Below are 14,146 nucleotides of genomic sequence, written 5' to 3'. Positions count from 1 at the left end.
GTGGCATAGCTAACTCCTATCATTCCACCTGTTGAAATCCCCCTTTAGTCAAATGACCACAAAGCCCCACTGCAGAGTGAGGGAGGGAGGGGAGTGGGGAGAGGGAGAGATGGGGAAGTAGTGTGGGGACATCTGCAGGCTCTATCTCTCTCTCTCTCTCTCTCTCTCTCTCTCTCTCTCTCTCTCTCTCTCTCTCTCTCTCTCTCTCTCTCTCTCTCCTCCATCAGTGGTCTTTGCACTCTGAGTGAAAGAAAACTCCCATTCTCAAACTCCAAAAGCCGTTAGCTTTCTATTCCCTATCCCAGAGTTGGAGAGGTGACAGGGCTCAGAGACAGGCAGGCTCAAACCAGAGAAACAGTCAAATGATCACAAAACCCAAGGCCATTTTGTGCTGCATATCAGCCTATACCCATCATTATTTCCTGAACTGAGCAGATTTGCATATGCAGGCATTGGCCATATTCTTCTAATAATCCCCTAAATTGGCACATTTAATGAGGGCATGAGGGGTCACACTGAATCTCCCTTCACATCTTATCCACTAATGATTAAATACTACCTCACACATTAATCTCACAGACTTTATCTCTTATCTGATCTGAGAAATCCATGCTAATCTGAACGCACATGCATGACAAGGCAGCGCACCCCTGATTTGCATTTAGAGAGTTCCAAAACCTCATCAAGGCTCCAAAAATTAGTGGGTGAATGAAAGAACGGCATCAAGTCCATGGCAACCGTGTTACCGGGGATGATCAATCCCCACGGCATCAGCCTGGGGGATGTGCAGACGGTACAAGTGGGCGGTCCTGGTGTGAAAGCAGAGATGGACTCGGACACAGTTGTTTGTCGTTAATGACATTTACACAAAAGCATTGCAAATTTGAAATGCGAACTGACACGATACTGCTTAGGGAGCTATTCCAGCGAGTGATGTTAGGGGAGTGATGGTAATTGAGAGACTGAAATTGGATTTTAGGTGCGCCTCAATATTTGATTGGAGGCTAATTTCCTTTATAGAAACTTTCAATCATGGAACTATTGTTGTGTCATAATGACTGCAGCAAAGGAGTATATGATAAATCCCTCTCTAACTGTGTATGCGCTGGGGAGAACTGTTTTTTGGTGTGGATTTACCATAATAACCATATCTATCGTGTCCATAACTATTACTGTCTTGATGGCCATTAATTGTACTTCATTGTACTGTAGCAGTGCGCATACTGTGAAATAGCAATATACAACGGGTTGATAAAAACAAACTTTGTGATTGGCCAAGAGGCGTTAGAAGCCGTGATTTAATAACAATAATGTCTCACGAAATAAATACTTAAAGCATTGTTTTCTTGTCACTATATTCGGATTTGTTGCGCACCCTCGGGCGGTGATTTATCGTCAATATTGTCACTTGGTATTGACAGTAAATCGCGGCCTCTCAGGCATTATTGCTTAACTATGGTGATATGTCCTTCCAGAACTATCAACGAACCTGCGTCCATAACTACGGTGATAGTTAAGCTGTTTATACTGTTTATACTGTTTATATTGTTTATACTGTTTATACTGTTCATACTGTTTATATTTTTTAGTACTTCTATTTTATTTTATTTTATTCTAATTTAAAACCTATTGTTGCACTACTCTGTGGCACTGTCACTTTTGCATTTCACTGTATACTTGTATGCACGTGACAAATAAAGAATCTTGAATCTTGATAGTTTACTACTTTTATAGGCGGAGGGCATAAACCAATACAACATATCATGAAAAAATTCCACAAGCACCAATGCTTGTTGTCAATGTTGTCGGTGTAAACCTGTTGTATAGAAGCAATAACACACTCAAGGGTGTGCTATATGTAGGATATCGGATCAGCTGTGTCCATGTGAACAGCTGTGACGATGGTCGGTTTACATTGAGAATAAGCATTGGTGGTATTGAGTTTTTTTCATGATATATTGTACCGGTTTATGCCCTCCGCCCATAAAAGTAGTTAGTAGTAAACTATTACCGTATTTGGGGACGCAGGTCCGTTAATAGTTCTGGAACCGCATCACAGCCGTTTCCATATTCACAATACAGCACACTATTGCTTAATTGTACTATGTATTGTGTGTGATTTGGGGTAGGATCCCTAAGTGGTGATAATACCACCTACATTAGGATCCCTGTCTCTTTCCTTCTTTGCAACTGTGTAGGATCCCTGTCTCCTTCCTACAAATACGTTACTCTGGCATCCAAGGAGGGGTTCGTAATGAATATCACATTATAGAAAACAAAAACTCAAGGACACAGTGTGTGCTTTTGGAGATGCTGCTCTTAACTCCGTTTAATCGTCTAGGGCTGTACATATTAATCTGTCTATGTGTCAGACCAAGGACAAGAAGTTACATTTAGCCAAGTAAATAATGATGTTGTTCCAAGGAAGCTCTGTTCAAGCAATTGGAACCATTTTGTCTCAACAGATGGGAATATAATAATTTCATAGTTAGCTTGTAAAGTACCCTATAACTCCCCTACTCAATGTTTAGATACCACTTTGGGTTTCTTGTCTAGACGTGTCTCTTAAAATAAGATTAACAAATTTCACCCCGATTTCCACATCAGATGAATCGGTAGATTAATTAACTAATAGGAAACAATTAGTCAACCAATTAGTTTTTAATCGACCTAGAGCCCTACTAATCACCATTAATCTCTCTTGTGGCTGTTGTAGAAGATACGCCTGCCTTTGGAGAGGGTAGAACGCTGACATGGACCACTTCTTGGAAGAGGACCTAAGTGGGACCAACGGAACCCACAGGGGCTCGGCCCTGAACCACAGCGGCATCTACCCCCTGGACATGTTCTCTGGCACGGAGCTGCTGCTGCGCTACAAGCCCCTCTTCTTGCCCCTCTACTGCCTCCTAGTGGCCGTGGCAGGTATAGGCAACTCCTTCCTGTTGGCATGCATCCTGGCCGACAAGAAGCTTCACAACGCCACCAATTTCTTCATCGGGAACCTGGCCGCTGGCGACCTGCTCATGTGCCTGAGCTGCGTGCCGCTCACCGCCTCCTACGCCTTCGACAGCCGCGGCTGGGCCTTCGGGCGCCCGCTCTGCCACCTGGTGCCCCTCCTGCAGGTCGCCACCGTCTTCGCCTCGGTGCTGTCGCTCACCGCCATCGCCGTGGACCGCTACGTGGTGGTGGCCCACCCGGTGCGCCGGCGGATCTCCGTGTGGGGCTGCGGGGCGGTGGCGGCAGGGGTGTGGCTGTTGTCCCTGACCCTGGCCGCTCCCCCGTCCCTCCACACACGCTACCTGGACCTGAGGCCCAGCGGCATGGAGCTGGTGGTGTGTGAGGAGTTCTGGCCAGGTACGGGTCAGCTCCGGCTGCTCTACTCCTGCTTCATCCTCATAGCCTCCTATATGATCCCCCTGCTGTCGGTCAGTGTGTCCTACTGCGCCATCAGTGTGCACCTAAGACGGCACGCGCTGCCCGGGGACGCCTCACACAGCCAGCAGCGCTGGAGCCAGAGGAGGAGGAAGACCTTCTCACTGCTGGTGGCCTCTGTGCTCGCCTTCGCCCTCTGCTGGCTGCCTCTGCAGGTGAGCGAGTGGTACAGTAGTCCCCCATAACATACAGTACCTAGACTGATGATGCTACAAACATTGCGTATGGTAAGAAACAAGTGGTCACGGTACACTACAGGGAAGTAAGGTCCCATTCGCTTTTTCTCTATCAGTACATCAGAGTTTAGCCGTATTATTTGCTGTAATATTTGCATCTTCTGGAGAATGAATTTGGAATTGCGGCCAACTCTGTATGGCTTCATTCAAAAAGAAGGATCATTTAAACAGTGTTCCATTGTCAATCCACTTGAAATGGGCAGTTTTCATCTGAATAAAAGCAGAGAGGCTCCTTTTAAACATTGGATGTGTCTCTCTTAGTAACCTGCTGGAAATCCAGTTTGGATTTAAATATAATTTCTGTAAAATAGAAGCTTTAAGCAAGAGGTTTAATGTTTAATATTTAACAGTTATTAACATAACACTTAACTGTATGTGTTTTTCTCTACTGTTCCTTAGGTTCTGAACCTGCTGCTGGACCTCGACCCGGACTTCCACATCGTGGGCAAGCGTTATGTCAATGTTCTCCAGGTGTGCTGCCACCTGGTGGCCATGAGCTCCGCCTGCTACAACCCCTTCATATACGCCTCCCTGCACAGCAAGGTCCGGCTGCACCTGACAGGCTACCTGTGCCCCTGCCACCGCGAGGGAAATGGGGGCGGCAGAGGTGGGGGGGTCGTTGTGCGTCTCTCCAGCTCCGCCTCCCGTCACCCCGCCACCTGCCTCACCCTGCTGTCAGAGGCCCCCGCCAAAGAGACACCCACAAGGACCACCTGTCCCACCCCCACCCCCACCCCCAACCCTGACAGCACCGTCTAAGGACACCCACCAGGAGCCATTGCAACCAGGGCAGCCATTTTGGATCCAAAATCATAAGTCACAAAAATCACAGTGGCAGAAGCCTTTTTGACAGTTTCCGCTGCAGCCACATCACAGCAGTGCTTGGACTGAGCCAGAGCTAGAAAGAGCAGTGCACTGGGAGGTTAATGAGATGTCAATGGAAACATTGGTCCGCTTCGTCAAGCCAACCCTTGGGATCATTCTGTTTGTCTTGGATGTCACTATAACAGCACTGCTCCCGTAGACGCTGTGCAGATCCTGCTGCTGTTGCTGCGAAAGCAAGTAATCACGGCCATTTCTTCGGGCACGACTCTGTAATAGAACTGATGCTGCGCTGAACAGAGTGGAGCTGCTGTGGTGGTCCTGAACTTTGGTCCTCTCACTCAAAATGGATTGCACACTAAAGGGGAGAGGAGGATGGCTGGGCTGTCTCTCTCTCTCTCTCTCTCTGTTTCTCCTCAAGCTGTTCTCACTAGCCTTGCACTCCGTTTGTCTTTCTTTCTCTCCATCTGCTCTGACTCTTTCTCTCTTTCTCTCTCTCTCGCCTGCCTACAGTTCCTCTGCCTATACCAGCTCTGTGTGTGTGTGTGTGTGTGTGTGTGTGTGTGTGTGTGTGTGTGTGTGTGTGTGTGTGTGTGTGTGTGTGTGTGTGTGTGTGTGTGTGTATGTGTGTGTGTAGGCGTCGCCTCTGCTGTCTGCTGGGATGATGCTCATTATCAAATCCAATCAGCACTGTGGAACTCGGTTAGCCCCAGAGGCTGTCTGTACAGATGTAGGCTACACAGACATGGCCCTGCCCGTGTTCTGGCTGCTAACTGCACCTCACAATCAGATTACAGCTTCTCATATGTTGCTGGGTAGCACTAGCACATAATAGCAGGATCTTCATCCATTAAATGGACATGAATTGACATTTGTTTCCACCCAGGCAATATTGGTCCAAACGGATTTCTGCCCTGAGGATATTTTCGGAGGGTGTCTGTGACTTGGTGTTCTGCTCTGTAAAAGAAAGGTCATTTCATTTCAAAGTGAGTCTGGCCCAAAACACTTGTACAGTCATAACTATGAGAGGCTCCAACAAATGGCTGCTGCTAAGTCTGGGTTTAGTGTTTAGTTTTTTTCCAAGCCACTCTGCATTGGAAATCATTAAAAAGCACATTGGCATGTATTCTAATCATCCCTGTTATACCATCAGAAATTAATCATATTGATTATGAAATTAAAATGATGAATTAACAATGAATTACACAGTAAACAACAGTGAACCACACACACACACAAACACACACACACACACACACACACATAACACGCTTGTGAACCATGTGCATGGTGCAACATTCACAACTTAAAATATTTCCATTACAAGGGCGCACAAACACTCACACAGACACACACACACACACATACACACACACACACACACACACACACACACACACACACACACACACACACACACACACACACACACACACACACACACACACTACTTCACCCAGCCAACATTGGTTTCCTGTATCCTGTTTGGTTGTGAATTAAAATTGTGTTATGTAATGTACTGTATTGCATTTGTATCTTATTTGAACACTGTAGGATTAACACATACAGTATGCACACACACACCCACACACGCTAACACATCTCTAATGAAAAATTTTCTCTAATGCAGTGATAGTGAGAAGCACAGCAGGTAGTCACACAAAAGGGAAGGTCATTTGGGTGATGCTTGAGTTCTCTGAGTGCATGTGCATGCTAATTAATTTATCCTATCAGGCAACCATGACAGTGATCCCATTTGAAATCCAGGATATTTGTGTGTATGCGTGCGAACACACACACACACACACACACACACACACACACACACACACACACACACACACACACACGTCATTCTCAGAGTGTAAAGCTTTAAAACACATAACCTGTAAAACATTGACCAGACATTGCAAAGCACCACTGTGTTATAGATGAGTAGGACTACACGCAACACACCTCACCCTCTGTCAGCCTTTTGATTCTTACTGTATGTTTCAGTCAGTGTGGAACCCACCGCCTACGTACATCCTGATCAGTAACAGCACCGTAGATTGGGCATCCAACCGTGAGGGCAGTGTGGTAGGCTACGCTGTCCTCTTCACACGCCCTCACCACTGGGGACCCCCAGGGCTCCGTCCTAAGGCCCTTACCGTTCTCCCTTTATACCAAATCTCTTGGCTCGATAATTTCCTCACATGGTTTCTCCTACTACTGCTACGCAGATGACACTCAACTCTGTCTCTCTTTCCCCCCCTCTGACTCACAGGTGGCGACACATGTCTCTGCGTGTCTTGCAGACATTTCTGCTTCAGCCCAACACATCAAGCTCAACCTTAACAAGTGTTATGGCCGCAGCCAACGGCGGCCCTGTGTCTATCTCTTTCAGTCTTTGTTTGTCAAGCAGGCTGTGTGCTCCAAGGCTCGGAGGCTCAGCCCACTTCCTGGTTGGCGTTATCGGTGATCCTGATTGGAGCGGGACATTCCGTCCAGCACACCAATCCGAACAGGGCACCTGGAGTATAAAAGTTTGGCCAGCTTGTCAGTCGACGGCTGTGCTCTGTTGAGCAGTTCTCCACCGTGCCTCTTATTATTGCGAGACATACGATGTTGGATGATTCGATTTGTTGTGGTGTGAACGAGGCACTGGCCTATTATCTGGAAACCTGGCCAGATATAGATATTCGTTATACACACATTTAGAAGTTATTTTTGTTTTGACACACTAGGAGCAGGGGTGGCTTTTTTGAATGTATTTTAGTTTTGACCGCTGAAGTAGGGTAGTGAGGTTTTATTTTCATTTTGGTTTTGCTTAAACAAAGACTGTTTAGTTATAGCTCGCCTATTAGGAGCTCTCTTTTGGTTATATTTGTTTGTTTGATTTGAACAGCACCCACAGGCCCTTTTTCCTTTGTCGTTTGCCACTTGTGTTCTTACCCTTTTACCTTGTAAAGAAAACTATCTAAGTTCCTTGAAAATAAATCAGTTTATTTTACCAAGTTTATCTGGTTCTTTGTTGCTTCCCTTTCCCCTAACAAGCTGGGTTGTAACATAAAACTGAGCTGCTCTTCCTCCCTGAGAAAGCCTGCCCTCTCCAAGCCTTCTCGATCACAGTATAGAACTCCACTGTGACCTCCTCCCAGACAGCCAAGAATCTTGGAGTGATCCTTGACAACCACTTATCCTGTGTGGCGAACATCACAGCAACAGCACGCTTCTGCAGACTCTTCCTCTACAACATCAGAAGGATACGTCCATTTCTCAACTCTTGGTCCAGACACTTGTGATCTGCCTTGATTACTGTAACGCACTCTTGGCCTGGCTCCCCGCCTCCGCCATCAGACCTCTGCAACTCATCCAGAAAGCTGCCGCCTGTCTAGTGTTCAGTCTCCCCAAATTCCCCCATGTCACCCCCCTCCTTCGCACCCTTCACTGGCTCCCGGTAGCAGCTCGCATCAGATTCAAGACCCTGGTGCTCGCCTACCGGGCAGCAAAGGGAACAGCCCCTCCCTACTTGCAAGCAATGGTCAGCCCCCAAACCTCTGCCCGATCACTCTTCCACCTTGGCTGGCCGCCTGGCACCGCCGCTTCTACGTGGATGCAGCAGTCACGCTACTCGGTCACGGCTTTCCACTGTCCTGGCGCCCCGGTGGTGGAACGAGCTTCCCACTGCTGTCAGGACTGCAGAGTCACTACGTATCTTCTGCCGTAGATTGAAGACCCATCTCTTCAGGCTACATCTTAACTGTCCCTCCTAAAGACCTCTTCACCCACCACTACCCCCCTGCACAAGTTTCTCTACTGTAAATAAAAAAAAATAAAAAAGGTTATTCCCTCTTCTAGCATTGTGACTGCCAATAGCCCCTGGTCCTAGCATAGATTACTTTTTCTTATGATGACTGATGGATAGATGATCCACTGACTTAGACAAATGTATTTGTTGTAAGTCGCTTTGGATAAAGGCGTCTGCTAAATGCCATAAATGTAAATGTAAATCTACATTTGCATTAACTGTTTACAAATACATAACATCTACTGCTAGCACACAAAAATAGAACTTTGAGCTTGAAGCAAGTGAACATACCGTGCACAACATCAAGGGCACTTAGATCAAAATTATATCTGAAATTAGAATTTAATGTGGGGCCTTATTTCTAAAGATCCTGGCGTGATATTTTAGGACTAAATTAGTCATATGTAATATGATTCACCAATTATTTATGCATAATTCATACATAACGCATGCATACAATTAAATGTGGAGTGATGCTGGAGTAGAGAATGTCCATATTAAACACCAACAGCATTGTCGTAGACAGAGCAGCTCCAACACCAACAGCATTGTCGTAGACAGAGCAGCTCCAACACCAACAGCATTGTCGTAGACAGAGCAGCTCCAACACCAACAGCATTGATATAGACAGAGCAGCTCCAACACCAACAGCATTGTCGTAGACAGAGCAGCTCCAACACCAACAGCATTGATATAGACAGAGCAGCACCAACACCAACAGCATTGATATAGACAGAGCAGCTCCAACACCAACAGCATTGTCGTAGACAGAGCAGCTCCAACACCAACAGCATTGTCGTAGACAGAGCAGCTCCAACACCAATAGCATTGATATAGACAGAGCAGCTCCAACAGCGTTGATATAGACAGAGCAGCACCAATAGCGTTGATATAGACAGAGCAGCACCAACACCAATAGCGTTGATATAGACAGAGCAGCACCAATAGCGTTGATATAGCCTTGAACTAATAAACCTTCCCCTTCCGTTATCCTGCCTGTTCTTTTTTTTTAACTGTAAGATTTGTTAAAAATCTAAATTACAGATAGACAGCCAACTTACTGCCAAGAAACTAGAACGTTCATTTCCCACGTTGGTCTCTCCTCACTGATGATAATGCCATCGAAACTCACATCAGAACCATGAAAAAAAAAGCATTGCGCCAAACAAGGCAAAATAGCAAGGTGGGAAGGCTTGTTTTATGCGGGCCTGGCCTGGAGGTGTGTCACTAACAGGCTACTATTTAGGAGGACACAGGGAGATAATGGTGAAAGTTAAAATAGGGAATGATGGTGAAAGTTAAAGTAGGTTGCTTTACTGGAGAATAATCCACAGGATGATACAGAGGAACACTTTAGAAAATAATCAAAAGTCATAGATTAGGAGTCTGCAGTGGAGGCTAGCGCACATGTCAAATGATCCAAGTTACTGTAAAGATACAAGTAGAAACACGTTGCTGTTAAGGAGAGTCTAATTGAGCTAGGATCTAAAACACCTGTGAGTTAAAGTTTGAATTTAACAAATTGGAGCCAAAAGATAAGAAAAGTTGTGGCTTGAGCAGTCATTTGCTTTCTTCAAAATGTTCATTATGTTTTTGTGAGCACTTGAAACTTTCTTTTAAAAACAAGGCTTTGGCACTGTGGTAGACTTTTCGGCGAGGTAAAAGAGATATCGGTAATGACTGTGCATGTTTGCTCTCTCAAAGTACCATATCATAATTTCTCCCTGTGCTTCCTCATGAATAAAGGCTCTCAGCTACCCTCGGAAAACTCTGAATCCAATATGAAGGATAAATATTGTCGTTTCTGTCAGTCTCATTTCACAGACTTTTCACCCCATAAGAAACACAGCTTCTGAGCGATAGCATTGGTGCAATGCCCTGCTGCGACTGTAACAGCAGTGAAATGCCAGCCACTCAGCCAGTGCCATATCGACGTGCACCACATGCAACTTTATTGATATAGAGAAAGCAATTATGTGAATGAAAATGAAACAGCATATGCAATTGTTAGCAATTTGTACATTGTACTTCTCTCACATTTTCACCTCTCAGTGTTGGGAAGGTCCCAGACATGATTGCCACTGAGCGAAGCATATATCGAACTGTCGTTCGGTAATACAAGCGGTGGTTGGTTGTATTCACACTTACAGTAGGAGATCAATGGATTATATGCTGTCTGTGGCCGGGGCTTAGTTATCCCTGACAAGAGTTGGTTAAAAATCGTATCAACTCTGAACAGACAGAGAACAGATAGATTATGATAATCTGAGGCATCGTGTTCAGATTTCTGCTCTGTGTGGACCCAATCTGGCCACCAAACTTGCATTAAATAAAGCGGAGGGAAAATAGTTGCACACGCAATATGGGTGCAGGGGACAGATAAGAGACACATTTTTGTATTTACGAAGTGCAGAACAAGATGGAGATCAAGCGGGCCTGTTCACTAGGCTTGAAGCACCGGGCTTTGAGTGCTAGTAAGCATTAGCTGGCTTTCCACAGTGGGGCTTATGTTGCGTGTGCCAGTGTGTGCCAAGGCCATTTGCTTTTCCACAGTCACTCCCGGTGCTTAAACCGGGCCTATTTGGTGCCTAAAACTCGGGCTTTGAGCCTCTTATGAGGCCAAATGGAGCTAGGGGTGACGGTTTCGAGCGAAGGTGGGATATTCTTATCAACCAAGTGCTTTAGTTGGCTAGCGAATTTGGTGTTTGGCAACCATAATCCAAGTTAGTTTGCTGTAACTACATGATCAAGTTGATTTGAATAGCGCTTTTTTACAAATAAAGTTGCCATAATTAGGCTTAGGTTACCAGAGGCTGTTGGGAAACCAAAGGATTTGAAATGTTTTGCTAGTGTCTCTGAGTTCGGCACCTTATGAACTGCGGGATGTAAACAAACTATACTCTGGGGCAGGACTAGAAAGCACAGCTGTGGAAATTCAAACAGGCTTGTTCACTAGGCTCGAAGCACCGGGCTTTGAGCACAGCTGGCCACTAGTAAGGCTTGGCACGACCTGGCACACTGTCGAAAAGCGGATATTGTGTTTATTATATGAAAAGCCGAATTCTTCCAATTACTAAAGGGCCACTTTTTACTGCAAAATCTGTTGTCCAGATCACCTTACAAACATGTGGGTATGTGAAAACCGTTCCAAATAAAACCGTTCCAAATACGTTCCCCATATCAAAAAGGTAGGTAAAGCTGGTTTGAGGATTTTACCCTGAGTGAGATCTTTGGGGGGTAATCACATGGTTTTTGAAAACTACAAGGGGAGTGAGGTTATCGTTTCCGAATAAGCAACTGCCTGGTTTGTTTACATCCATAAGCACCACACCAGCACATACAGCACATCTATCACTTGTGTTTACTGACGTTTGCATCTCCGTGGCTGGCATTGTAGGAGTTCATCATACAGGCATATTACTTCATTGTCCAATAAAAGGCTACTGTCTCGCTTATTTGCTCAAATTCACAAATAACTTGCTGTTGAGTCTTGGTGACAATCAGTGAAATGTTCCTTTAAACTGGACTGAAGTGCCACGGCTTGAAATAGCTGTGAGTAATATAAAACGCTGCAGATACAGAATAACAGCATTGCCAAATTGCTACCCATCAAGTTGCACTTACAAAAATCATAATTCAAGTGTTTTACAGTGGGCATCTCTAACACTTCAACTGAAATTTCAAAGACAGTTCTGGAATGGAAGTATTTTGACCCCTATATACAACCTTTGTGGCACTGACTGTCAATCATCCTTAGTCAGTACAGGGGGGGGGTGTCTTTGTACTGTATCGTAGAGGGAGGAGAGCAGCTGCCACATCTCATGAGGTGCTATTTCCTTTGGGAGAAAAAGGAACTGTCAGAAAGTGTCCAATGTGAATTCCTAATGACCAGCTGTGGGCAAACGGGATGGTTTGTTTTCTTGACAGATGATAGATTACGGCCAATGGATGTCTCTCTAGCTCCATTCCATCTGTAGCCCAACAGACACAGGACTATCATGACTGAATAACATCTCCGGCAGACTGTGAGAGAAACAAAATCAATGTATGTTGATTATAGGGGACAGATGTTTCTCTTTCTGTCTTTCTCTCTCTCTCTCTCTCTCTTTCTCTCTTTCTCTCTCTCTTTCTCTCTGTCTTTCTCTCTCTCTCTTTCTCTCTCTCTTTCTGTCTTTCTCTCTCTCTTTCTCTCTCTCTCTATCTCTCGACGTGACAAATATCAACTATAAGAATTTCGCAGCAGTTTTGTCTGGAGGCAGAAGGAAGCTAAAATGAAAGAGAGAGAGAGAGAGTTTTTTTTTCTCCCTCAGCTGCACAAGAGGCAGGGGCTGGTCACTCGAGCCCTTGCTCACTCACACACACACACACACACACACACACACACACACACACACACACACACACACACACACACAGAGCAGCGTCGGGAGCCACGGAGCCAGGGAGAAGCAATCTAACATGTTTTTTATTCATTCACTTTAAGTTATAGATATTAAAGTTGGTAAAGTGATTGAACAAAGCCTGTTTTTTCCCAAGAGAGTGCTGTGTCACCTATGTTGAAAATCTCCAGCTTTCCAGCTAACTTTGCCCTATTAGCGAACAGTTGTTTATCCGGGGAAACTTGTGTTCTGATCTGTCCAACATTTGACCAAAAAATCTGAACGGCTATAGCTCCAGCATCGAGTGTTAAGAGATTGAGTGATTTGATGGGATCTAAATAATTTGATGGATTCTGTCACTCAATCAGTTTACAGTCGGTGCTTATTTTAGCCTTATTATTAATTTAATCAAGGCCCATACCTCTGAACAAATAAGCGTCTAAAAGGCTGTTTCAGAAATGTTTTTTACTGTTGACTATTACTGGATTTGCAATAAACAATTTTCTGGCTTAATGGTACAAAGACAATTGTTTGATAAGCAACACTTTTTTTTATCATTAGGACTTAATTATTATAGTAGTGAAGATGTGGCTGTGGCAATTACGGTGTGAATTAACATAGGCCTATGAAAAAAAAAATGTATTTCATGAGTTGGCAACCCACCAAAATAACGATCCAAATACAGATACCTGTTGGTACACCCCTAATACACACACACACGCACACACGCACACACACACACACACACACACACACACACACACACACACACACACACACACACACACACACACACACACACATACACACACACACACACACTCTCTCTCCCCACTTCCTTCCTCCATTTATCACCTACCTCCCTCGTTCTCTCTGCCTCTCTCAAACCCGTCAACCTTGATGGAGCTGAGCCTCCACGGGTCCCCTCACAGACAGAGGGATTACTTTAGACATATATGAGTAGGGCGTAAGTGTTTGAGGAAATAAGAGAGGAGTGTGGTGGGTTGACTTGGCGCCACAGCGGGGCTTATTGGGAGCAATGTTGCCTTGAGAGCCTCCGTGCCAGCTTTGCTCATCAGCAACACAAGAGCTCTTACCCCATAAGAGCCACAGTCTCCCTCGAAAAACATCTTGTGATTTGAACCTCTTCTATCATTTTACATGCATATACAGACACACACACACACACAGGTGCACGCATGCACACACACACACACACACACACACACACACACACACACACACACAGGGATGAAAATAAGACCCAGTCCCACAGGCTGATCACACTCCTTCATTAAAGCGTTCTGCTGTACACAATGTTCTATACACCAAATGCTTGAATTGTGGGGTTCATTTTTACCAGAGCTGTGTTTTTGTACTACTCAGTTTTCATACACTGTATTTTTCATAATATTTTGTTCCATCTTTAGAAGCACTGAGAGGGTACTTGGCTTTATTATTTTCTGCCCAGGGACAAATGCATAACT

At 45.0% G+C, this 14,146-nt stretch overlaps 1 protein-coding gene across 1 annotated transcript; it reads left to right on the top strand.

Annotated features, from left to right (window-relative positions):
• Positions 1-2,374: 2,374 nt before the first annotated feature.
• LOC310801631 (prolactin-releasing peptide receptor) lies at positions 2,375-4,427 on the top strand (the record flags this gene model as incomplete). The annotated part of the gene is made up of 2 exons (XM_083665698.1): positions 2,375-3,587; positions 4,068-4,427. Exons 1-2 carry the CDS (start codon positions 2,754-2,756, stop codon positions 4,425-4,427), a joined length of 1,194 nt encoding a protein of 397 aa, XP_083521824.1. The 5' UTR covers positions 2,375-2,753.
• Between the last annotated feature and the right edge of the window lie 9,719 nt (positions 4,428-14,146).

This window comes from Argentina silus (assembly GCF_951799395.1).
Source record: "Argentina silus genome assembly, chromosome: 3".
Taxonomy (NCBI): domain Eukaryota; kingdom Metazoa; phylum Chordata; class Actinopteri; order Argentiniformes; family Argentinidae; genus Argentina; species Argentina silus.
This window is presented reverse-complemented; position numbering and strand designations above follow the sequence as displayed.